At 49.3% G+C, this 26,203-nt stretch overlaps 1 protein-coding gene and 1 long non-coding RNA gene across 2 annotated transcripts in view; one reads left to right on the top strand and one right to left on the bottom strand.

Annotated features, from left to right (window-relative positions):
• The window catches only part of TRABD2B (TraB domain containing 2B), a 231,212-nt gene extending 211,868 nt beyond the window's left edge, over positions 1-19,344 (bottom strand). The window contains exons 1-2 of the mRNA XM_033226469.1: positions 18,608-19,344; positions 15,916-16,479 (exon numbers count right to left, since the gene is read on the bottom strand). Of these exons, the coding sequence (XP_033082360.1) occupies positions 15,916-16,479; positions 18,608-18,709 (666 nt within the window). The 5' untranslated portion in view covers positions 18,710-19,344. The remainder of the gene's footprint in view (positions 1-15,915; positions 16,480-18,607) is intronic.
• The window catches only part of LOC117092624, a 29,606-nt gene continuing 21,719 nt past the window's right edge, over positions 18,317-26,203 (top strand). Inside the window, exon 1 of the long non-coding RNA XR_004440860.1 lies at positions 18,317-18,571. This is a non-coding gene — a long non-coding RNA (uncharacterized LOC117092624). The remainder of the gene's footprint in view (positions 18,572-26,203) is intronic.

Below are 26,203 nucleotides of genomic sequence, written 5' to 3'. Positions count from 1 at the left end.
TTCCACTATGTAAATACACAGGGACAAGGCACCATCCATGAACCAGAAAGCTGGTCCTCACCAGACACTGAATCTACTAACGTCTTCATCTTGGACTTCCTGGCCCCCAGAACTGTGAGAAATAGATTTCTGTTGTTAATAAGCAAACTAGCTTATGGTATTTTGTTATAGCAACATGAACAGACTAAGGCAACTACCCAGGACTGCTCTAAGGCCTAGGAGCAGCGATGGGGCAGCCCTCTGCAAAGCAAGGTGCAAGGCCAACTGCCAGAACCGGAACCACAAGGCAACCCAACGCAGGCCCACACTGCCTGTGGGATCCCGAATCGAAGGACTGGCTGGCATTCCCAAAGATGAAAATGCAGAATTTAGGTCAGCACACACAGAGAATCTCGCTTTGTTTACATGAGACAGAGAGTGTGTGTTCCTATGAAATGCCTTTGAATCCCAGCGATGATGAGAGACCCAAGGCTGTTTATGGCCTTGGATATTTACTTTTCTCATAAACAAATCAGCTCGGGTGCCGTCAGAGCTGACGCCACTTCACACTATGGCCCTCTGACGTCCTCGCTCCTCCCCAGTGCCCCACACATGGTTTGAATTTATTGGTTTTAGCAGCTTTCATTTACATTGTGTGAGGATCACGGAATGACCAGCAAACAGAAGCTCTGATCCGTGCCCTGGGAAAAACACAGAAGCGCGAGAAAGGAGGCTGTGGGGAAGAGCTGGGAAGTTTCCTCCAATCCAAGGAGAAGCAGCTCCCATCCACAGGGTGGCTCAGTCAAAGCCCTTAGGGCCCCTTTGGGAATGGAGGATCAGGGGGATGCTACAGCCGCACCAGGAGTTGGTCAGAGCATGAGGCTGAGAAGGCTGTCAGTGGTTAAGGCCTCCCAAAGCCAAAGCACCCGGGGACTGCTGTGGGAAGTGGAGGTGGCTGCCAAGGTACTTGGCCTCCTGTAACCAAACATCTAGAAATCTGGGAACAATGCAGGAAGGGGGCTTCCTGTTTTCTACCAGGATACTCAGGCGATGATGTGTAGACATGGTCGATAATTTTACAGCTACACACAGGGTCTCTGCATGTGTACTCAAAGCCAGGTGTCAGGGAAACCCAGATTCATTCTACGAGGTTCCTTCCCGCAAAGAACTTCAGTTTAATGAAGAAGACACACATGTGAACATATAAAAGACAATAGCATTTAGAATGCCACTTTCCAGTGAGGTCAGAGCCAGTTTAGAAAGTGGCTTTGCAGCAGCAGTGGTGTGGTTTATGGTTTACCAACCAATCTCACACCCACTAAGGGGGCTGAGCGAGGGGAGGGACTTGCTCTGGTCATGCTGTGGGACTCCCAACCCAGTGCTCTATTCACCGACCAAAGATCCTCCCATCCCCCACTTCTGCTGGGGCTGGGGTGAACATCAGGAATCGCCTGCCTTACCCCGCCCCCACTATGAACAGGTGGAATCCCACAAATAAATCACATAAAATAAGGGACACAAAATGCAGGGAAATGTTATCCTCCAGCAACAATGTTAGAAATGGCGGTCCAGGTCTCAGGCTCCCTCACAAAAGCCTCTGTAATATATAACTACTCTGGTCTCATTCAGTCACCAGACTGCTTTTACCACCTTGTTTCTAAAGGAAACCCAGTCCTGAGTTCCTGTCCCAGAAGCTGGGAACCATTGTGCTCTGGCTCAAGCAAGAAACTTGGGAAGGTGCAGACAAGCCTGGGTGAGGTGTTCCAGTTTAGCCAACAGAGGAATGAGTGGGTGGGCCAATTATTAACCAGAAGGAATTCTGAAATGCAGAACATGAGTGTGAGGGACAATGGCCCCCAGTGCACCCAGGATCAGGCCCAAACTTCTTAACATGGTTGTAAGGCCTCCATGATGTGACTCCTGTGTGCTTCTATACTCAATTGCCTAGTCTCCCCATGCTTCCCACTAGTGTTCTCCACATGTGAGAATCTAGATCAATATCACCATCAGCACCCATCCCCATAACATGGTGCCACTCCTGAACCCAGGACATGCCCACTTGTCCTTCACTACAGCTCAAGTGGTATCACACTAAAGCCAAACCAGGTACTCACAAGGAGGGGAGGCTAGTCTATTGTATACAATTGAGCATGTGCAACAGCAAAGATAACTAACTCCCAGACAGCAAGAATACAGGCTCATCCATTTGGTAGCATCCATAGGACCCTCCAGATACCTGAGCTCTGCAAAGCCCCAGCTGCCATGGGGGTGGGGGACTCAGGGTCAGTGCTCAGCAGTACACTAACACAGTGGATTGAATGATAGGTTGGAAGTGACACTCTGTCCAGCTACTGAGGCAAATTGAACAGAGATTCCTCTAGACTGGGGGTGGCCCTCCATCACATTTCCCCACTCCCTGCGCTACACTAGAAAGCTCTGCAGAGAAGCATCCCAGCCATCCAGACTGGTGCCATTACAAATTTAGCACCTGTATGTCTGTTGGGCCCCTCAGCCTGCCCTGCCATTGCTTTACCTGCAAAGGTCAGCTTCTACTCTGAATGCCTACCACAGACTTTCTCCTCACTCTCCCTCCTCATTCTAGCTCCTAGAAAGTGGACTATCTCACTCTCTGCTTCCTAGGGCCACAGCCGTCCTCAAGAGGGACCCTCAGAAGTCTCTCAACTCCTTGTCCCTGTCACCTCCTGGCCTCCTACCTTTCATCACATCTCCAGTTTCAGAAGGGCTGTCGCCTCTACTCTCAGATTCCAGCTCCACCTCCTCTGGGTCACATTCCCTCTTTCCTTTTTTTTTTGACAGTGTCTTGCTCTGTCGCCTAGGCTGGAGTGCAGTGGCATGATCTTGGCTCACTGCAACCTCTGCCTCCCAGGTTCAGTTCAAGCAATTATCGTGCCTCAGCCTCCCAAGTAGCTGAGATAATAGGCGTGCACCACCAAGCCTGACTAATTTCTGTATTTCTAGTAGAGACAGTGTTTCACCATTGTTGACCAGATTGGTTTCGAACTCCCAGCTTCAAGTGATCCACCTGTCTTGGCCTCCCAAAGTGCTAAGATTACAAGCATGAGCCACTGCACCTGGCCACATTCTCTCTTTTCTTTAGATGCAGATAGGTCAAGAACACAGGGCTCTGCAGCCAGAGTTTCTGTGTTTAAACTCCAGATCCTCCACTCATTAGCTGTGTGACCCCAGGCAAGTGAATTACCGCTCTGTGACTCAGTTTCCTCACCTGTAAAATGAGGCTGAATCTACCTGAGAGACTGCCATGTGGAATAAGTGGGGCAGTGCACATAAAGGCCTCAGAATCATTCCTGGCACTCTGTAGCAAGGTAACTCTCTCTTGAGTCTCTTCAACCCCACCCCCTTCTTCACCAGCCCCATATTCCTCTCTGAACCCTCAGGACCTGGAACTGAGCCTGGCACAATGTAGTTCCCAGCAGTGCTTTTCAAAGAAATGAACAAATAAATGAATGAACAGTTTAATAATAACTAATTCAATTAATTATTTACGAGGAATTTCTCTTTGGGAGAAAAAGAAGAGGAAAAACACATGCACCCCTGGCACTACTGAGAGCATAGAGCACCTGATGGCTGATAAAGACCTTCTCAGACTTGATCCCACTGGATTCTCCCAAGAGCTCTGAGCTGTTGCCAGGTAACATCCAACCTGTCTGAGCAGTAGAGGAAAAGGATGCTGAGAGGCAAGAGCCCCAGGTCGCAAATCTAACCTAGGGCAGAGCTGGGCCTCAAGCTGGGGACTCCAGCCTAAACCTTTCGATCCCTCCTTTTGGTGTGTCCCAACTCCAGAGAGCAGCGGGAGACCACAGTGAAGCCAAGCCAGAATGAATACAGTCAGACATTACACACTGCAGATGGTCAGAAAAATAAATGGCCATGCTCTGGGTGGTCCGACCACATAGTTCCCATCAGACCAACCAATAACCCATCCCCGCACTGGATGATGCTCAGTGTGTGAAAGACCAAAGGATCAAGAGCCATCTTTTGTATGGGATGGGCCTCAGTTCAAGAAAGACATTGTGAAAATGGGCCAATAATAATAATGAAAATGACCACTACCTAAGCCACCACAGTTAACATTCATTAACTCTTACTGTGTGATAGCCATTCAGCTGTGTGGTTTATACGCATTATCTCATTTATGCCTCACAACAACCCCAGAAGGTAAATACTGTTGTGAGCCCCATTTTTTCAGATGTGGAAACAGATGTTCGGCCATGTAGCCAAAGTGGAGGAGCTGGATTTCCAACTCCAGTCCAGTTTCTTCCTTAAGGTATCAAAAGATCCAAGTAGAAATCCTGGCTCCATCATTTTGAACAAACTACTTGGCCTCAATGTCCTCAAAATGGGGGGAAAATGCTTACCTTTCAGGATTGTTTTAGAAATTTACTGTGATAAACCAGAGGCCTAGCATATAACAGTCACTAAATAGCAATGGCTCTCTTAGGGCTGGATAGGAAAGAGAAAGAACAAAGCCAGTGGAGGGAGTGGAGAAAGGCTTGTTCTGCATTCCCTCTGCATTTTGCCATCCTGGCACTTCCGCGTAAGTCTGCTTCCTTTCCACCCCATCTCCAGGGGCCCAAATCCTATTCCACTTGCAAGGTCTCTCTCAAAGCCACCTCCATCAAAAAGCCTCCCCAGAAAACTACTGATGGAAGCAGAATATTAAATTACCTCCAAGACCACCAGCAGGCCTCAGCATGCGGATTCTGTAGCGCTGGGTCAACAAACATCACAGTCTGTACCCAGAGGACTATAGATCATTCTACTATGGAGACACATGCATGGTAATGTTCACTGCAGCACTATTCACAATAGCAAAGACATGGAATCAACCTAAATGCCCATCAGTGATGGATAAAAATAAGGTGGTACATACATGCAATGGAATACTAGGCAGCCATAAAAAAGAATGAGATCATGTCTTTTGTGGGAACATGGGTGGAGCTAGAGGCTATTACCTTCAGCAAACTAACACAGGGACAAAAAACCAAATACTGTATGTTCTCACTTCTAACTGGGAGCTAAATGACAAGAACTCAGGAACACAAAGAAGGGAGCAACAGACACTGGGGTCTACTTGAACGTGGAGGTTGAGAGGAGAGGGAGAAGCAGGAAAGCTAACTATTGGGTACGGGGCTTAATACCTGGGTGATGAAATAATCTGTACAAAAAAAAACCTCTGTGACAGTAGTTTACGTACGTAACAAGCCTGCACATGTACCCTTGAACCTAAAATAAAAGTTAAAAAAAAAAAAGACTGTCAAGGTCAAGCACAATGACCAAGCATTGCTATCACTGAAGTCCCCAAGTGGCTCAGTTTATCCATCCCATGACCAATCCACAGCTCTTCCAGCTGCAACTCGGCCCCAATACAGGGTCTGGTGCTCAAAAATGTATATAATCCACGGGATGCTGGAGCCACCCAGCTGGATATCTGGGGTCTCAACACCTGGCACTCTGAAGCAAATCCAGTTCCCTTTCTGAGCTCAGTAACCACACTGGCAAAAAAAAAAAAAAAAAAAAAAAGTGGTGGGCCAGGAACAGACTAACACTCTTCTTGGTGTTCTTGTTGGGGTAGGGAGGGAACAGTCGCGCATGTCAGTCGCGCATGTGAAAAGCCTCTGGAAATTGCAAACCGCGATGCAAATGGTTGAAATTATCATTGCCAATTAGGCTCTTGTCTCTTTTCAGACTCAAGGCCAAGCAGCTCAAGAAAGGGAAACCGTGTGAACTGAAGCTAAAAGATGAGCCAGAGAGATTTCCAAATGGCTTTCTCGCCGGTATCATTCTAAAAGGGGCTTTCGAGTGGGACCCAAGGCTTAAATTACCAACGGCCTTGAAGGTGCATTAAGTCCCCAGGAGATAACACTGGCCAGGAAATTTTAAATAACCTTAATAGGGAGGAAGGAGGCAAATCCTTTAAACAGAAGACAAGGAGGCGAAGAAAGGCCTGTCCTCTTTGCACCGTGGCTCCCCGGGCAGCGCTGGCCGCGCGCCGCGCTGCCTCCTCCCCCGCGGGAACGCGGACTCGCCTCGCCCCGACGTGCCTGTCGGCAGGGCCCCGCCTGTGTCGCCGCCTGACCGAGTGACGGGCAGGGACAAACACGCTGCGGCCCCCAAGCCGCGGTCGCCCAGCCGCTGCTCTTTTAGTAAACGTGCACTTGCGCTTGCGGAGGCCAGGCCAGAGAGGCGGCACGGCCTGGGCCAAGCGCGTCATGCACAGAGCACTCGCCTCTGCGCCAGGGTGTGAAATGGGCACAGTCATGCAAGCTTCTCGGGCTAGCGCCAATGTGAACTGGAGGTGGAGGGACACCAGCAGGCGGCTTTATGCAGTATGGTCTCTCTCTAGTCACAGTCCATGTAGAGAGTGGCCAAGCTGAACTGGCTCACGGCCCTCAAATGCACAACTTGCGCCCCGTCCTCTAGCGTAGGTGTCTCCAATCTCCTCAGCTTAGTACTCCCTAGCCTTTACCTAGCTTTTTTACTCCTTCCCATCTCAGGTTCACCTGGGCTGCTTCCAGGAAGCCTTCCTGGATCTCCTCAGGGCCGAGGAAGCTGTGCCTCTTCCGTACTCCCACAACACACCACAAGACAAGCCACAACCTCCCTCCTCCCAGCACCTGCAGGGATGCTGTGTCCCCTCCCTACCCAGAAAGGAAGCACCTGGGCAACAGCAATGTTTTTCTCGCTCACTATGTCCAGCACTTAGCCCATGTCTGGCACTCAGTAGGAACTAACAAACATTTCTTGAAAAGTTGTATAATGATAATTTGAAAATGAAGTAATAACTATGAGCTAGTATGTACTGAGCATTTGTGTGTGTGGCACTGTGCTGTAGTGCTTTACATTAATCAATTAATCCTCACAGCAATCCTATAGAGTTGACATAAGAAAACTGACTCACAGACAGGTTATTAACTACCCCAAGGTTACTTATACTCCCAATAAGTGCACTTATTCTGGGAACTGAAGGAGCACTGGGCCAACCGGCCAATGTCTGGAGGTTTTCCAGTGCAGGGGACTCCTGAACTGAGTCTGCACTACGATGTGTAAATTTAAAGACTGACTTTTGGTTCTGAAGGTAGAATGAGACCAGGATGTTCCTTTGAATAAGGGAGGTGGGAAGGAGCTTAATATCTCCTCCTGCCCTTCCTGAGTCAATGGGAAGAAAAGGGAGATTCCCAAGAATAAAGGTGAAAGAGTGTCAGCATTCAGGGTACGGGTGGTCAGCTGCTGATCGGAAAACCCCGGGTTCTCCCAAGGAAACCACCTTGTCTAAGTCCTTCAGAAGGAACACAGAATCCAGCAACAGGTGCAAAGGCAGAGGCCACACATCTCTGTCCCTCAGAGATGGCCCCAGGGCCCTGACTTTTATAGGCCTGGCCTGATGACCTCATGGCTCTTTTGCAGGAAAGCCAGGCATTCACTGTGGCCCAAGTACAACTTACCCACCAGGTCTTTCAATAAACAATGCTAAAAGCCAATCACATTGTTGCACCTAAACTCAAACTACTGAGTTATGATAACATGGCATCCTCCAATCTGATGACTGTGGTTAAAAGTCTTGCTGTAGAGTGACATTTGTTTGACGAGCCCAAGCTTTTAACATGGATGGTCTTCAGGGGCCTTTACCCATTCAGAGGAGTAAGAGTAAGCCAGAAAATAAAAACTGGGAAGGGGCTCCCAGGTAGAGGGAACAACATAAGCAAATGCATGGAGGCATAACCAAGGAGTGTATGTGAGAGGGAGGGAGGGAGAAATCATGCAGCTCAGCAACCCTTGTGCTCCAAAACCAAGATAGCAAGCGAAGAATAAAATAAAGCATTTTAACATGAAAATAAGTGGAGGGATGCAGTGAGCCTGGAGAAAATCATGTGTGCTCTGGATAGTGAAGAGGAGAAAAAAAGAGACTTGTTTGCAAGTAACAGTTGAAAAAGAGGGGAAAACCCCCCAAAATATCCCAGGATGGAGATTAATGAATCCAATGGGGACCCGTGAATGTTACAAAGTTTTGACCAAATAGGCCAGCAGCAGTACTGAATATGTCTCAGGTGCAAAGCCTAAGAGGTTTCTGAGAATTACAGAGGCCAATACACAGTCCCTTTTCAGCATCCAGAGCTGCCAACACTCCAACCACAGAATATACCACAAAGCCCCAACTTCAGAACTGGAGAACATTCCGTCTAATTTTGTAATCAATTGTGAGCACATTTTGAGCTAGGTTTGAATCAGAAAAGAAAAGACTGCCTGAGAAAGAATTATAAATAAAATATATAAGTGCCGAAAGAATGTCATAAAATGCCATAAAGAATTCCACAGAGGGGAAAAATATATGTGGCTGGGTCATTAAGTAAAGCTTTGGCCCAAGTCTTTCCAAGCAGATTAGACCTGGGAACATTCTAGGAAGACTTCCTGGAGGAGGTACAGCTTTGAGCTGAGCCTTGAAAAACTTCAGGATTCAGAAACAGAATAGAAAAGGAGGAAATTCCTAAAGAGGGAGGGGGTCTAGCAGAAGCAACAGCTTTTCCAAGCTTGGGGCAACAGTTTTGTGTTCCAGCGGATATAGTGCACAGATTTAAAAGCCTGCGGATCCTGGAGGAGCTGCTCGGCGAGACGGCTTGGCAGCCAGTGAACAGAACTGAAGGCTCGGCCACCGGCTGCCTGTGGATTAAGTGGGCGGACAGAGAGCCAGTGATGGGAGATAAAAGGGAGTGAAGTGGATAATATTTAGAAGCAAACTCAAGGGGAAAAGAACGTCAGCAGCCCGGCTGGCACGCTGTGGCGCTCGCCGGCATTCTTGTTTCCTCCCTAGGAAAGGCGACCTCTTCCTGGCTTTGAGAGACGTCCAAATGGGAACTATTAACAAAGGCACGCTCCCATTTTTATCTCCGTCAGAAAGTGCTTTGCCGGTCAGGTTTTCTCTGCTTGGCCTGGGATTGGAGAGCGGGTTGGGGGAAGATCAGGCAATATGTTTGCGGATGAGGCTTCTTGGAATCCTTGAGACCTGGCCCCTTCCAACTCTAAGATTTTAGAAGTCTGTGTCCACGAGCTGACAATTCTTCAAAGCTAAGAGGCTAGGATTTCATGACGTGAAGATTCTTCGAGTCCCAAAATGTCTCTGAGGCTAATGTTCTGAGATTTCACCATTCTTAGATTCCTTGAGCCTCAGAATTTGGGTTTATGGTTGGAGATTCTGAGCCTGGAAGTCTTCCTGCTGTGAACTTCCAATTCTGAGACTAGAATATCTCATGACATTTTGGTCACCTCCAGCTTTAGGACCTCACTCTCCTCTGATGGAGGTGCGGAAGCCATCCTGTGCTCCTGCTTCTGCGTGTGCTTTCCCCCTACATTTAGGTAATATTTTAAATATTAAGATACGAATGAACCAGGTCATGAAGAGGCGATGGACAGAGCTTGCCATGCCTGCAGGGGTTCTTCACAAACAGCCATCTGGGCACAGAAATAATCTGAGTGTGCACATGCCCGGGGTCACTGCTGGGGGACACCCGGTGATGGACATTTGCTGAGCAGCTCCTAACCAGATGGCTCTGTGGGGGAGAGACAGTGGGTATGGCAGACTGCAGAAGCACAAGGTGAAGGTCGTGCCAGAAGAAGCCTGAGGCTTGGAAAAGCCTCAGTCCAGGTTCTGGAGGTATACGGTGTAGGAGATGCCAGCCTGTGTTTAATTCCACAGTGATGGAGGGGCTCTCCCTCTGTGGATGACTTCGGCATGGTCCGAGGTCCTCCAGGGGTGTCTGGGGTCTCGGGGCCGGCTTGCTCCCTTTATTCTAAGGAGGGCATATAGATCTGACAAGAGATCTGACAACGTATAACGCTATGGGCTCCAGGGCTGCCACAGAGGCCCAGAGAGGGCTGGAGGACTCAAGAATGGCCATTCTTGGAGGACAGGAAATCAGAGAATGGTTCTGAAAGGTGGGAGCATGCAACCGAAAGGGGAAGGAAGAACAGGGTCTCTATCTGAAGTGCAGAGAACCAGGGCACAGGACAGACTAATACTCAGGTGCTCTGTGCCTCAGTTTCCATGCTGCAAACAGGACTAATAATACCCACCTCTCAGGGCATAAAAGCAATGGGGTGCATCCTCAGGTAATGAATTCCCAGCAGGCAAAGACACATTTCCAAGTCTCTTCCCAGACCCTTCACTGGCACAGCACAGTGAGGTGCTCTGGTTGAATGAGTGAGGAGCAACAGAGGGAGAAGAGTCACAATGAAGGAGAGCAGCTGAGGCTGGGTGGGTGTCCAGCAGACTGTGCCATGACAGGCTGGGGCTCTCCTGTCTGAAGCCTGGCAGCAGAATCACCCACTGGAACCAACAGGCTCTGGACAAATAGGTATCAGCAGCAACTGCCAAAGACAAGCCTGCCAGCCCCTCCCAACTACAGGTAACTCAGTCTCAAAATTTCAGAGTGGGTTGGCCTAGGCTCTCCAAAATATGGGTCAAAGATAAGCCTCACACTGGGCCAACACTGGAAATCACCTAGCCCAGCACTCTCATGGGACTAAGGGGCAACTTAGACCTAGAGAGGGAAAAGGGCTGGCCCAAAGTCACAGACAAGGTAGTAACAGGATCAGGATTAGAACCTGCTTTGAATATGACCTGCCTATGCTGTGGTCCAAATGTATGTGTCCCTCCAAAATTTGTATGTTGAAACCTAACCACCAAGGTGATGATCTGAAGAGGTGGAACCTCTGGGAGTAGATTAGTTCATGAGGTCTTTACACTCACGAATGGGATTAGGGCCCTTACAAAAGAGGCTAGAGAAATCTTGTTCACCCTTTCCACTACATAAACACACAGAAGGCACCATCTATGAGAAACAGGCCCTCACCAGACACACAATCTGCTGGTACCTTGATCTTGAACTTCCCAGCCTCCAGAGCTGTGAGCCATAATTTCTGTTGTTTATAAATTACCCACTGTAAGGTATTTTGCTGTAGCAGCCTACATGATAATTTTGACATTTTATGTCCTTATAGGATGGAAGGGAACTTTCAAAGTTCAGAGCGGGGGCTCCTCACTGTGATTTATACTTTTCTTCATTGTTCATTCCTTCAACGGTGCTGCATGGCGGAACAGAACCAGTTCAATGGTGCTGCATGGCGGAACAGAACCAGTTCAATGGTGCTGCATGGCGGAACAGAACCAGTTCAATGGTGCTGCATGGCGGAACAGAACCAGTTCAATGGTGCTGCATGGCGGAACAGAACCAGTTCAATGGTGCTGCATGGCGGAACAGAACCAGTTCAATGGTGCTGCATGGCGGAACAGAACCAGTTCAATGGTGCTGCATGGCGGAACAGAACCAATTCAATGGTGCTGCATGGTGGAACAGAATCAGGGATGGTCACATCATGATTTCTGACCATTTGCTCATTAATTCATTCATGCTCCAAATATTTACTGAGCACTTACTAATACCTGCTGGCCCCCAGGGTGTAGACATAGGAGCGTGACTAAAAACCAAAGAGATCTTTATTCAACTGTGCAGGCTTAGCCTATATTGGAGGCGGGGGTGTGTGTATGTCTTCATAGGAGTCACTTAGAAAGCTAGGGACATATTCCAGGGGAGTAGCTGATGCTCAGAATGTCTTTGAGAACTCCTATTTTAGAATCACCTTGAGATCCGATTTATAAGCCAAGGAGAAAATCAGTTCCAGCACTTTTCAATTCTCTCTCTCTCTTTCTTTTTCAGTAAAAAATGATGATCTACCACCATTCCAGCACGCACACACACACACACACAATTCAGCAGAAATGTCATCTAATAAAAACCAGATCATTTTTCAGACACTGGAAAAGCAGGGGTTGTGGCAATAGACTCACCTGAGTTTGAGCACTAAGTCCACTTGGCCTGTCTGTGTAATCCACAGCCAAATGACTTTACCTTTTCAGGTCTCAATTTATGGTCTTAAAAATAATACGATAATAAACCTTGTTGCATCTCTGTGAGGATTAGAGATAATGTAATTATGAGGTCTAATGCAGCACCCTGAATAGAGACAAAACTCAATAAATGGTATTCTGAGGGACTTGTAGAATTTTACAAACATTCTGCACACCTTTGGCAGGCATGCTTCAGTGTTCAGGCACTACACATATTAGATGGGTAATGCTCACATGCTTGGTAAAGTACAGAATAGCAGAGTCCTTGTCTTCTTATTATACCTCAGAGAGAGAACCATGTAACTTAGAGGTCTCATCCAGTGTCTCCACCTCTGCCATGCAGGGAGTTGAAGTGGAGGACTCAGGTCCCCTAGAGGTAGAAGTAGTGGCAGCTGGTACCAGTCCCTGGAGGCAGCAGGCAGAGCTGATAGAAATCTGCAGGTCTCGAGCTTGTCATAAGATCTGGACTCTCCGAGACTTAGGCATCCTCGGGCCCCCGAGGGCAGGGGCTCACTGCCTCCTAATACTCCAACTTCACTATGTTCAGCAAGGGGTAAAGAGTGGATATGGCTGGTGGGAGAAGGGAGTGGCAACTTCCCATGTAGCCTTCCTCTTTCCCTGTCCTGGAGCCAGCCTAGACTGTTTGCCAAGCACAAAACCAACATCCAGGTAGTCGTTTTAACCCATCAACAACCTCCCACAGGTAGTATCTTCTCATGTCCCCACAAAACCAGCTCAACTTTGAAAGACTGGTAATTACTGCCCCATGGGATGGATGGGCACACCAAGTCTTGCCCAAGATTTTATACAAGTCATTAGTTTTAGTGTTGAGGCTGGGACTGACAGCTGGAAGCAAGTCTGCTATCTCCAGCCCACTGTGCTGAGCTGTCTACAACTCATTAAGAAAACCTTTAGAGACCTGCCTCACCACCAGCCTCATAGCCGAAAGAAATAATATCTCTACAAGTATAAATTTTCCAAGAAATAAAACTTTAAGCCCTCAAGTCCAAAAGGGAAGAGAGAAACAGAAGAACTAAGGAATGATTATGGAAGATATCAAATACCTAAACAAGAGGAAGTCTAGAGAAACAGTGTGGGGAAGCCAGGAGAACACGTCCTTCATACAGAGTCAGGCTGACTGGCTCTGTTCCTTATTAGCCATGTGACCTTGGGCAAGTCATTCAACATTTCTGGATGCCCACCTTAGAAAGCCATAGGATTGTTAAGAGAATTCAATGCAATGGAAAAGCGTGTGGAGCCTCCTGCAGGGTGCCTGGCACGTGGAATTGATTAGAATCATCCTATGGAATGTCAGGGCTGGAAGGAGCTTGAACGATGACCTCATCTCAGTGTCTCATTTCACAGACCCAGAAAACAGGGCCCAGAGAGAGGAAGTGACTTGCCCAAGGTCACATAGCAAAGTTATGGAGATGTTGGGTCTAGCGCCCTCAGTTTATTTTGAAACCAAACACCAAAACCTAACAATAGACCTGATCTCCCAAGCTGCACAAGGGTGGAAGAAGCTTTTTCCGGGGTTCCAAAACTTAAGCTTTCTTTCTCTATTCAACAAACAAAATTATGGTATTTCTGTCCAGAAAAATTATAAAAATTTTAAAAACAAGATTGATACTAAAATCCCATATCTTAACAAAAAGACACTCTTTTAAGCCTTATTTTTCCTGCCTTCTTCTCTCACTGCCCCCCCCAACCCAAATATTTTGCAATAACAGTAATGCTGCAAGGAAAGAAAAAATAAAAATCTGATGCACTTAACAGATATTTCAGTACACTAATGCATCACAGATGTTCATATCAAACTGTGCACGCGTGCATGCAATTTTACTGAGAAGGCTGTTGCATTTCTGATTTTGAATTTTTGGACCCCTAATGGCCTCATCTGCCTAGGCTCCAGAATCCCGCCCTTCCCATTTAGTCCAAGGCTGCCCAAGGGGATGCAGGAGAGATTTCATCGCCTCCCTACAAAATGATAACAGGACAAATTGGCATGATTGGACACTCTGGCAGGTGGTGAAGGGTATGGAGATTAAGGAACTAAGGGGAGTTCTGTTTTCTTTTGTTCGGAACTTGCTTTCTGCAGCTCTTTTGAGGAACTGGACCCAAAAACAATTTTAAGAGTGGGCCCAGGCTGGTGACGGGGTGGGCACATTTTTGAAATAGAGATTGAAGTCTGTTTGATCTTCAAACATGAGCTTTGGAGACTGTCAGCAGGCTCCCTCCCGGCCGATGAATGGCTCTCCGTAACTTTTCCTAAAACATAACTTTACACACACTTTCTAGCAAATGCTTTCACCCTACCAAAGCCATCATTTGGTTAAACAGCAGTGTTTCCAGACCCCAAAGAAAGATAGGTTTGTTGTTTTAAGAGAGACAGATTAAAGCCAGGGGCTGCTTTGCCAGAGTTTGTGTGTGCTCCCTTCAGCCTTTGTCGGATTCCTCTGTGGTTGGTGCAAAGAGGGTGTTGAGAGCGATGGTGTATACTTCACCTCTAAAAAAGATATCGAGGCCAGACCTAGGCCTCTGAACAGAGAGGCCTCCCACAAACCTGCCTCCAAAATGAGATGGGCGGTGAGCGCCGGGGGTCCCGACACAGATAATATCAGCTCCCGAGGCTGGCAAGGGAAAAGTCACTTCAGAGGGAGAAAGCGGCTATGTTCAGAGGAATCAGCACTGGGCCAGAGAATACACAGGATTTTCCCCCATGGAGAAGGAGTCAGGCGTAGTCAGAACCCTGCAGGGCGTGACTAACTGCCCCAATACTCCTGCCACTGGGGCCCTCTGGGTAAGGACTCCACAATTATGGGAGAGCCAGCAGGAGAACCGACAGACCCGCCTTTCATTTGGCCGGCAAATCAATCTGGCTTCTTACCTCCCCAGGGACAATATTGCATTTCCCTTGGAAAAACAAAGGCCAGAGATCTTGGAAAGGGGATCAGTTTCTGCCGCTGTTTCCCTGGTGAAGAGCTTGCAGCATCTCCGGGGCAGCAAGCAGGTCTGATTCCAGCGGTAGTTTCTGGTCCAGTCAATTTATGAGGCTCTCTCCTTAATGGGCAGCATGTCTCTCAGCCATGCCTCACTCAGGAAATTGGCCCAAGCCCCATCTTGGGGCCTCCTTGAAGGAGTCCCCATCCTGGGATTGACAGTCCCGTTCTCAAGACACAGATGTGAACTCATTGTTCCCAGGGTCTCAGAGTTGAGTTTGGGGCCAGTGAGTAGCAAGTGACCTCTGTCCATGGAGACGGGGCTTTTAATGACATTTTGCTGTATCAGATCTCTGGCAGCCAGAGACTTTAAACCTCTTAAGCCCCTCCCTTTTCTCCTACTTCCGAGGTTCAGAAATCAGGACTGTCAACCTTTAAGTGAACACACTTCTCTGAAATTATTAACCTTTAAACTCTCCTGGCTGACTTTCTCCTGGCCTTAGGGAGGTGGTCTGAGGGTCACCTAGAGCTTTGCACAGAGCCAGGAAACTGATGGTGCTTAACCTCAAATGGCAAGCAGCACTCTACTGTCGCCAGGTCCCGGGCAACTCCTTGTCGGCTCAGCCCCGGGAGCTACGCCTTCCTCTTGTTTTCTCGGGCCCTATCCACATACCAGCCTCAAGACAGCCTCCAGGGCCTCAGGAAGGCCTGACACACACCGGAAACCCCTCTTTTTGTTTTTGATCACTCTGATGCTCTGCGGGAAATTCTTTCTGCCCAGGCAAGCACAGCAGGTGAGGAGTGTACATCCCCAACATGTAATACTGCCGCAATAGAAGCACTCAGACTCTTACCCCAAAGTCCAGCACACGCCACTCTCAACTGACACCACCAGAGCAGTCAAGTGCTGCCTTGCAGCCCAAAAGAACCTCTCCTTCCAGAAAAAGGACCTGACTCTGGCTGCCTCCCGCTCCCCGTCGGAGAAGAAAGACAATCGGAGAAGAGGACCCAGACGCCCAGGGCTGTCAGCTCCAGGCTGGGGCCCTGCATGCCTACCTGGGAGAAGTTGAGCCCGTTGTTGAGGGGATGGCACTGCTCCTCCACCTGCTCCACAGCCCCTGTGGTCTTCTTCATCTTCTCAGCCTGCTGGGCCAGGTAGAGGTCGAGCACGGGCACGCCGCGGAAGCGCACGTCCCTCTCCGTGAGCGAGTTCACCATGAGCATCACCCAGACGGGCCTCTTGCGCTCCCAGTTGCCCGCGATGGCATTGAATAGGTAGTCAGCATAGAGCCCCCTGCCCCGCTGAGCGGGCGTCATCCAGGAGGGCATCATCAGCTTGACGTAGTCCAGGTGGCGCTTCAAGCGCCAGTAAAGCTCGCGAGGCAGCACGTCCTGCAGGTTTTCCCCGTGCGGCAGCAGCTGGCAGCTGGCCAGGGCCGAGATGGTGTAGGGGTCTGTCAGGTCCAGCTCAAAGTAGACATGGGCGCTAGCCTGGAAGGCTGCCTTGGAGTTGTCAGGGATGAAGTCCCAGACACGGGTGTAGGGGACATGGATAGTGCCAAACAGGTAGGCCGGAGGATCACGACGAATCGTCCACAGGAAGGAGTTCAAGTCCCTCTGCTGCAGGAGTAGAGGAGAGGCAAGGCAGTGAGGCCCAAGGCAACAGAGTAGAGTCAGGGTAGCCCAGAGGGAGGTGCAGAGGGAGGTGGGGGTGGGAGGCAGAGACCATACACAGGCCAGGGTAAAGAGCCAGGGCTTTGGAGCCTGAAAGACCCACATCGAAAACCTAGCTTTGCCCTGTCTTAGATGTATGATCTTGAGTGAATCATTTCACTTCCCACAGGCTCCGTTTCCTCATCTGTAAAATGGGGGTGAAAGCAACTACCTCAGGGGTTGTTGGGAAGATTAAAAGATACAATATATGCATATTAAGCCCTCAGACCAGTGCCAGGCACAGAGGAAGTCAGCAATGAAGGGAAACTCTCATGATTAGCAATTGCTGTGAGTGCCAAGGACTGCCACACCACCTGAGAATATTCATGCTTGGCCAAGTCAAACCTTCACCGGTGGTGTTTCATGTGGAGGGTGGGGAAAGGGGGACCAAGAGTCCTGCTCTGGCAAGAAGGGAGGAAGTCATATAACTTTTAAATCCAACCATTAGAAGATCTATGCCAAGAGCACTTTGAAAGCAGAACACCTATTAAAAATAGCACACCTATTTAAACAGCTACTTCACATTCATCACGGTGAATACACTTTTCTTTTTGGAGGGCAGGTCTGGGGTGTCGGCTACTTTGCTCGACCAGCTGAGACCATAGATGAGAAAGTGCTTTAAAATCTTGCAAGGCCAAGTCAAGTTTCAGAATCTGGCTTCGGAGGAAAGGATTCCATTACAATTAGTCCCAAGAAATGTACATATTCTGGGTACTTTCCAGGCTCCTCCCCTAAAAATGTATACCTGATCTCCAACCCCAGTTGTTTGTCATTTTCTATGACCTAAGCTCCGACTTTGGGGGGTGTGTGTGTGTGTGCGTGTGTGTGTGCGCGCGCGCGCGTGTGTAGGAGCTGAGGAGAGGTATGCAGACAGGGGTCCTTTCTACAGATCCAAGTCAGGGCTGGGCATAAAGGGCATAAGAAGGGGACTGTCATTTCTCTTAGGCAAAGCCATTTTCCATCCAGAAAAATCCCTGGAGTGCCCACTGACCACTTGCAAACTTTAGACCAACTCATAACATTTTCCTGCCTGATTCTAGCACAAATGACAAGTATGTGTTGGGATGTGTGGATTGTGGGAGAACAGTACCTTACTTTACTAACTACCCAAAACTGTAAATCCCAGCATGTTGGCGATAGACTGAGAGCCCAGCCAGCCAACGAGCTCCCTGTTTGTGCACAAGGCAGGCCGCTGGAGGTGCACCTTGCCCAGGGTCAGCGAATTCCGGGCTGACAGGCAGCACACCGGCAGCAGCCAGACCCTACGGTCTCCTGGCCTCCAATTCAGGGTTACTGTCAATGCATTAATTTACACTTAGAGGGAAAGATACTGAAGGAAATAAAGAGGTTCTTTGTTTTGGAAGGAAGTTAGGAGAACCAGTAATCACTCGACCCCAGGAAATATTAGGCCAGTACGTCCTGGCATTGCCTTTTCCTCTCCTCTGAAATCTTCCCCCTTTTCATGAAATATGGACGCTTGGGAGAGTAGGTGGTGGGAGCCTGGACCGCAGAGATGGAGGTGAGAACCAGCAACAGGGAGAAAGGTTGTCTTAGGTCAGAGTTGGAGGGCAGGGAGAAAGAGGGAAGCCTGGGAGGGAGCAGAGTGTGTGAATGGGAGAGCAAAAGGGTTCGATAGAAGTCAAGAGAAGAGCAAGGAATGGTAGAAAGACAGAAACGGGCAAAGAGACGAGAAGGGTAAAGAGAGAGAGAGAGAGAGAAAAAAAAAAAACATGAGAAAGGAGAGACAAAAAGGGGCACAGAGAGAGGAAGCGTCCAAGCAGGACCACAAGTCAAGAGGAGAGCCCCAGAGCTGCAGCGTGTGAAGGAACCGGAGAGGGAGCGCCCTTTCTCGCTCCTGGCTTGGAGCTGGAGCCGGGGCAGGCAGGAGCGAAGGAAGGGCGCCCGAGGCTGCGCCCGGCGGGTGGAAGTGGAGCGGGTGGGCTAAGGTGGGTGCGGAAGCAGTACCCAAACCATCGTCCCATGGGACTGGAATACCCAGGTAGGCGGGAGAGTGGCTGGGAAGGCGCTCGCTCACCGATCCGGGCGGCCGGCACTGTCCTCCGTCCGGGGGCTGCGGGCGGGCGCGAGCGGTGGCCAGGAGGGCGGCGAGCAGCGGCCCCGCCAGGGCGGCGTGCATCCTTCCGGGGCCCGCGGGGCGCGGGGGACCCTCCTGGGCGGCGCCCCTCAACGGGGCGGGGAGCCCCCAGTTGGGCACGGAGTTTCCTCTGGAGCACTGGGCTCCAGCCACAGGATGCTGGTCGCCCTCTGGGGCGTGGCTGACTGTCCCTGTCGAACCTGGGGGTTTCTCTGGGGCGGGGCTCCGTCTGTTGGAAGACTGGGACCCTCTAGGGCTGGGCCCCGCCCCCGGGCGCTCAACCTCGCTGGCTGAGCCCCCGGGTGCTGAGGGCGTGTTGGGGTCCGGGGGCGCGCGGGGTCCCGGAGCTGCGTCGGGGTTCAGGGACGCGCGCGGTTCCTGGGGCAGAACCGAGAACCCGGGTTGCGCGGGGGTCCCGGGGTTATGCTGGGCTCCCCGGGCGCGCAAGGGTCCCAGGGGTGCGCGGCGCTCCAGGAGGCGCGCAGTGGGACAAGTGCGGCGGAGGGCGCGGCAGGGGTTGGGGGCGGCTCTGGGGCGGCCAGCTGCCCCCGAGTCCGGCTCAGAGGGGCGGCGGGCGGCCGCGCGGCCGCTGCCCGGGCTCCGCCATGCTGCTCCGCGGCCGGGAGAGAGGGAGAGAGGAGGGCGGGAGAGCGGCGCGGAGCCGGGCCGGGCGGGGGGCTGGGGCCGCTGAGGCGGGGGAGGGGAGGACCTGGCGCGGGGGGCGCGGGGGCGGGGGACCCGGGCCGCGCCGGGCCGGGCCGGGCCGGGCGGCAGGGAGTCGGGGCTAGCTCCGCGCCCGGGCGCGGCGAGGCGGGGTCTGATGGGCATGGCAGGCGCTCGCTCGCTCCTCTCTGGCTCCCTGGCTCGCTCCCTCACACGCGCGGAGGGAGGCGAAGCCCGCAGCAGCCACTTCCCAACTTTCCAAACTTCCCAGCGCAACTTTTTCCTCCCCTCCCCTGCCCGCGCCTCCTCCCCCATCCCTCCCCCTTCCCCTTGCCAGGCGCGACCGGGCCGCAGCTTCGCCGTGCGACCGCCAGAGGGCGCCCGGGCTAATGACCGGCTCGGCCAACCTCCGCGGGCTCAGCGGCGGACGCGGACTGGGTGGCAGCGACAGATTTGGGGACCTGCCTCGCCCAAAGCGTCCCTCCCGCAGATCCTGGCAGGGGCGAACAGCGAGAGGGACAGAGGTTGGACTGGGGAGGTAACAGTCTCTCAAAATTCAGAAAGCTGCTGTGTACAACTTTATGGCATGCGTAGCGCTGGGATGAGCTTGGTAGGTGGTCTGCAAACACCAACTGAAAAAGAAAGGAAAAATAAATCCCCAAAATTCATTGGAATCTTCCATTTAAGTAAATCCCCTCTTATCTTTGTCCTTGGACCCACGCAGTATCCCTTTGCCTGTCTCTGGAAGAGTGAGGATTGATACCACAGTGTCTTAGACCACAAGACTTGAAAGACCCCTTAAACCAACCTATTCGTCCTCAAGAGGCAGATGAGACTTAGAGAAAGCCAGGGCGCAAGATCTAAGCTCCTGAGCTGTTTCCAGCAAGTGAAGAAAGGGAGGCACAGGCACCCCTGCTTGGTTCTGTTAAAGGAGAAGTTGTCGTCTCTTCCTATCCTGACAACAGGTATTGACGGATGAATTAGGTAATACTGTCAGGAGCCCGCCCACAGCCTAGAGAAGGAGACGGACAGGGACAGATATGCAAAGAAGCCATTAAAATACAGATGATGAGGGTCAGGAGAGACAGAAGCACAAGGAAATGGGAGCAGAGAGGAAGAGCTCCTAACACAGCCCAGAGGCCCAGGGAAGACGCCTGGGAGATGGTCTTGAAAAATAAGTTAGAGGTGGCTTAGAAAAAGAGGCGCACACGCCTTCCAAGTGGAAGAGCAGGTGCCAAGGCATAGCAGTGTGAGAGCACTCCAAGTAGTTACCGATGGCTGCAGCAAAAAGCAAGTGGCAGGAGCTGAACCTGTGTCTTCGGCCAGGCTGGGGAGTCTGTCCGTTCTAGGTATCAGGTGATAGGAAGTTACTGCAAGATTTGAAGTTTAAGATGGCTGGAGTAGATCTGTGCTCATCGGGGGCATGAATTGGAGGGGGCAAGTTGGAGGCAGGGAGACCAGTGGACAGATAGTGAGGAGGGAGCCAGAGCCCAAGCCTTGGTCTCCTGACTCCCAGCCCAGTGTTTTCCCCATTTTTCCCACTCATGCCTGCAGGTACCAGATTGAGCAGCTAGAAAATGGCCACACCAGAAGGCTGAATGAGAAAGACCAAGCAGGGCTGGAGGGTCAGAAAAGTTTTCCAGAGCACAGGATCTGGGCGGTTGGGAGGAACACAGGAAGGAAAGAAGGGGACACCAGAGACTGGCAGGTTGACCCTCATGTACCACATGAAGTTGCCACTTTTGTAAGTTACAAGTGAATGCATGTTGGCAATTTTATATGGTTCAGTTTACTGGGTGTCTGGAGCAACCTCAGCTTCTTAGCTATACACACACTTGGTGACAGACACCAAGCAGGCCAGAGTGCCCAGATGGTATGTATGAGAGCACAGGACAGCACCATGCTTCCCACACACAGAGCTCTGAGACCTGCAGCTCTGACAAGAGATATCCTTTAAAGAGTCTCCACTTTCCGGAGCTCCAAAACTCCCTACAAAGTCACCACTCTGCTGGTAAGGATGAGGGGAGGTGAGAACTGAATTCCACTGGAGGGAGGGACATGGTCCTCATTGGAGAATTAGAAGACAGAAGTCAGATAGTGGATAAGAAAGAGCCTGATCAATTTAAAATAATGGTGTGTAAATATGTGTGTGGATTTTAAAAATCTTCCCCTCCTGTATTGTAAACAAAGATTCCCTGGTATCTTTTTTCCTAAAATTATAAAAGTTTTGTTGGCTAATTTTCATGAGTGTCAGCTATGACTTCCTCCTCCATGGTACACGTGGTGACTGTGACCAGGGCAGAACAGTTAGCTTCTCTGTGCCTCTCTTTCCCCAGCCAGTTTCCTGTCCCCCTCACTTCCTGTGAGTCAATGTGTGCAATAATGTCTTAAGATCTTTACCAGTATTGTTACTGATATTCTTAATGAGATGCAAGAATAAATAGATTTTTCTATTCCTGGATATATACCCAAGAGAACTGAAGACATTCATCCACACAAAATACTCCACGTAAACCGTGATAGCAGCATTATTTGTAATAACCGAAAGGTGGAAACAACCCAAATGTTCATCAACTTATGAATAAATTAACAAAATGTGATATATAAAAATATCACAACATTTTCCTTAAATATATACATTTAAAAAACATGTTATAGTCACATGATGGAATATTATTTGGCCATAAAACAAAATGAAGTACTGATACATGCTATTTCCAGGGTAGCATAAATCAATCTTGAAAACATTATGCCAAATGAAGCCAGTTGCAAGAGGACATATATTATATTATTCCATTTGTATGAAATGTTCAGAATAGGCAAATATATAGCAAGGCAGATAGTAGATTGGTGGTTGCCTAGGGCTAGGAAAAATGGAGACAATGATGGGGCCATAACTGAAGGGTACTGGGTTTCCTTTTGGAGTAATGAAAATATTCTAGAATGGTAATGGTTGCACAACTCTGTGAATATATTAAAAACCATTGAATCACATTTTAAATGGGTAGATTATAGGGTATGTAAATTATGTCTCTATAAAGCTGTTACCAAATAAATAAGTTTGGGGCCTCAGAAGAGAGTGGTCCTCAAGACTCAAGAGCAAGGGTCTCAGTGTTTTCAAACCATTTTTTTCCTCCCACATTGTGTAGTGTGAGAAACCCTGGATGATGATAGTCCTAAGTCCTGGAGACTTATCCTGCTTCTGCTAACATCTCATGAGGTATCTTTGGGTAATTCACTTGTTCTCTCTGGACCTGGGTAAGAACTGAGGTTTCATGTCATCAGTATAAAGAAATTTGTGGGGCAGGTCACCTTTAGGAGCCTCTATACCTAACACTGGAGTTCTGAGCCCCTTGGTCACAGCCTGCTTAGAGCCTTTAGGCAGGATGGGGAAGAGCACAGGGCTCAAGAGAGAGTCAGGGGACTGACTCATAGCTTGCCTCCTCTCCGCTGGGGCACATCTGGCTCACTTTCCTTTTATTGCATTTTAATTAAGTTGTTCAATCAAATTGGTACCAGGAATTGAAGGCTGTAACAGCTGGGGCAGGAGCAGAAAGCCTTGTAGCGGAACTAAACCAACAAAGTCTGCCTTCTGAGCAGATCCAGGAGCCCAGTGCTGCTACAGAGCGTCTCTCAGGGAGGGAGGTGAGAGGCTCCCCTGCTGCAGTCCACTGACAGGAGGAGCTTTGCTCTGGGCCTGAGGGCTGCCCTCCTGTAAGGCCATTGCCCTGGCCATTGGCCACACTGGCATTTTCAAATGGGCCTAGCCTGGCCTGACTTCCAGCTCTGACTCCTATCCTAGTCCTGCTCCTTCCTACCCACCCTCAGGCTCTATCTCCTCCACACCCTCTCCCCGATTCCCTTACCTGAGTTGGCAGTTAATCTGATGATGGAACGACATGGGGCATGGGAGGGAAGTACATGGGGCATGGGAGAGAAGGACAGCTGACTTTAGGAGCAAGAGGTTGGCAGTGCTTAAGACAGTCTAGAGTGGTAGAAAGAACCAGAAAAAGGACCAAGCGCAGTGGCTCACGCCTGTAATCCCAGCACATTGGGAGGCCAAGGCAGGTGAAACATGAGGTCAGGAGTTTGAGATCAGCCTGGGCAACACGGTGAAAACCTGTCTCTACTAAAAATACAAAAAATTAGGTGGGCGTACTGGCAGGCACCTGCAATCCCAGCTACTTGGGAGGCTGAGGCAGGAGAATCTCTTGAACTCGGGAGGCGTAGGTTGCAGTGAGCTGAGATCGCGCCACTGTACTCCAGCCTGGGTGACAGAGAGAGACTCTGTCTCAAAAAAAAAAAAAAAAAAAAACAGAAAAAGTGAAAAAGTGCAGAAACTAATTCAGAAAAGGGCATTTCCTCCTGGCAATGGGAAAGTAGGCACACAGTCACAAAAGTGCAACAAAGGATTGAAATTGCCATATAATATGGCATTCATTAAAAACAAAAAACCCTACATGGGCCTGCCCAGTGGGGGAGTAGAGAGTACACAGGAGTCAGTCCAGGGTTTTGTTCTTAGGGAGCTTGCAATCCAGTGAGGAGAACGGAGATGCAAACAAACAGGGCTTTGGGAAACAAACAGAGGGGACAAAAGGAGCAACGAAGTCAGCCTTAAGAGAAAGGAGATCAGCATAGGTCTTTGCTGAGAAGATCATGTTTGAGTTAATTTTTAAAGATGAGCAGGAGTTGGACAGGGAGGAGGAAGAAGGGAAGGTCAGACAGTGAAAACTGAATGTGCAAAGGCATGGGACTGCAAGTACTTGGCACATACAGGGATTGTCAACATGAAGGCGGAGAGGCAGAATGGAGGAGAACTGTTGGGGAGACTCAGAAATCAGACTGCACCAGGAAGGACTATGCATTATCTTGGAAAGCCCTTCATCCTGCCATTCAGAGGAGATAATCCCCCGAGCTTGCTCTACATAAATTGTGGGTGCTGGTTCAGGGTGGCTGACATACCAGGTAGCAGACTGGCTGTGTGCAGCCTCAGGGGTATAACAGCAATGAGAGGCATTGACTGTGTTAACTCACGAATATTTGCTGGGTCCCCATATGAACTGTGGTGTCTTAGGCAGGAAGGAGTATAGTCCTGCCCTGTGGATACTTGCCATTTCTGAACAAGACAAAACATGGGTAGGTGGTAAGTTAAAATGCGTTTATGTGAATAGTGCTGCAATGGATATGATGGGTATAGATATCTCTGGATCACACTGTTTTCATTTCCTATAGATATATATCTGGAAGTGGGATTGCTGGATCAGATGGTAATTCTATTTCTAATTTTTTGAAGAGACTTCGTTCTGTTTTTCATAATGGCTTTACCAATTTACATTCTTACCAACAGTATGGAAGGACTGGTCAAAAGTATAAATTTTCAGTTATATGATTAATAAGTTCTGGGAATCTAATACACAGCAAGTGCGGTGACAGATGTGTTTGATTTTAATAATCATTACATAATATATACATATATTAAATTATCACTTTGTATACCTTAAACATATGCAATCTTCTTATTTTTTGAGACGGAGTTTCACTCTTGTTGCTCAGGCTGGAGTGCAGTGGTGCAAACTGGGCACACTGCAACCTACGCCTCGCAGGTTCAAGCAATGCTCCTGCGTCAGCCTCCTGAGTAGCTGGGATTACAGGTGCCTGTCACCATGCCCAGCTAAGTTTTGTATTTTTAGTAGAGATGGGGTTTCCCCATGTTGGCCAAGCTGGTCTCGAACTCATGGTCTCAGGTGATCCGCCTGCCTCGGCCTCCCAAAGTGCTGAGATACAGGCATGAGCCACCATGCACAGCCAGCCTTTACCATCTTTATTTGTCAATTAAATGTTTTAAAAGAGAAAAAGAGTTAGAAATCACCACCCACCCACTTGCATACATGGAAGGGCCAGGTGAGTGGTGTAGTATTGTAAAAGTCCAGGCAAAGTCAGTGAGCTGAAGACTCACCTTCATATAGAACTACCAAATGATCCCGGAGGAGGCAGGATTTGAATTAGGCTATAAAGGAAAAGTAGGATTTAAATTGATGGAAAAGGTCTTGCTTGCATTCCAGATAATGGGAATAAGGAAAGTGAAAGGGCCAACGTGGGGTAGGAAAAAGAAGGTTTTGGCTAGAGTAGAATGGGTGAATATTGAGACAGCAGGCTGAAGTCGGGACTGGGCTCGGTTGAAGTTGGCCCATGAAGGAGCAAAAGGAGCTGGGCGTTATTTCAGACCAATTCTGTGCCAGACCCTGTATCTAAAGGATTTTAATGATGTTGTGAGACAGATACTTTTAACTCCATTTTAAAGATGAGGAAACTGGGTCTCAGAGGGGAGACATGACATATTCAAGTCATATAGCTGATAATTAGAAGAACTGGACTGTCTAGCTCGTTCCACTAAGCATTTGCTTCCTTCAAGACATGAGTGGGAAGGCAGAATAGATAGCACAGGCCAGATGGTATGGCTAGTAAACACACACACACACACACACACACACACACACACACTGGGGGGCACATACATACCGAATATGGCAATTCCTGTGCTGTGGCTCCCAATCTAATTAGTGGGATGATTGCCATTTAGGAGACTTTTGCCTTTCACTTTAGCCCAAGCTGTGTGAGGCTCCACTCCTCTATTTAGGATTCAATAGAAGTATGGAAAGGGAAAAAAGAAATGTGATGCTTGAAACAAAATACCCCATCGAGCTGACCACTAAATAGCACTTAGACCCTAAGTATACACACAGCTGCTTTATGTAATGAAGGCTGTGGACCATGTTCCTGGATATAAAATAACAAACCACATATAAAGTTTTATGTTGCTGTGTAATTAGCACAGATCTGTGAGTGAGCATGCAGGCCTGGGTGCGGGCAGGG

This window comes from Trachypithecus francoisi, unplaced genomic scaffold (genome assembly GCF_009764315.1).
Source record: "Trachypithecus francoisi isolate TF-2019V2 unplaced genomic scaffold, Tfra_2.0 Lachesis_group12, whole genome shotgun sequence".
NCBI classification, from domain to species: Eukaryota; Metazoa; Chordata; class Mammalia; order Primates; family Cercopithecidae; genus Trachypithecus; species Trachypithecus francoisi.
This window is presented reverse-complemented; position numbering and strand designations above follow the sequence as displayed.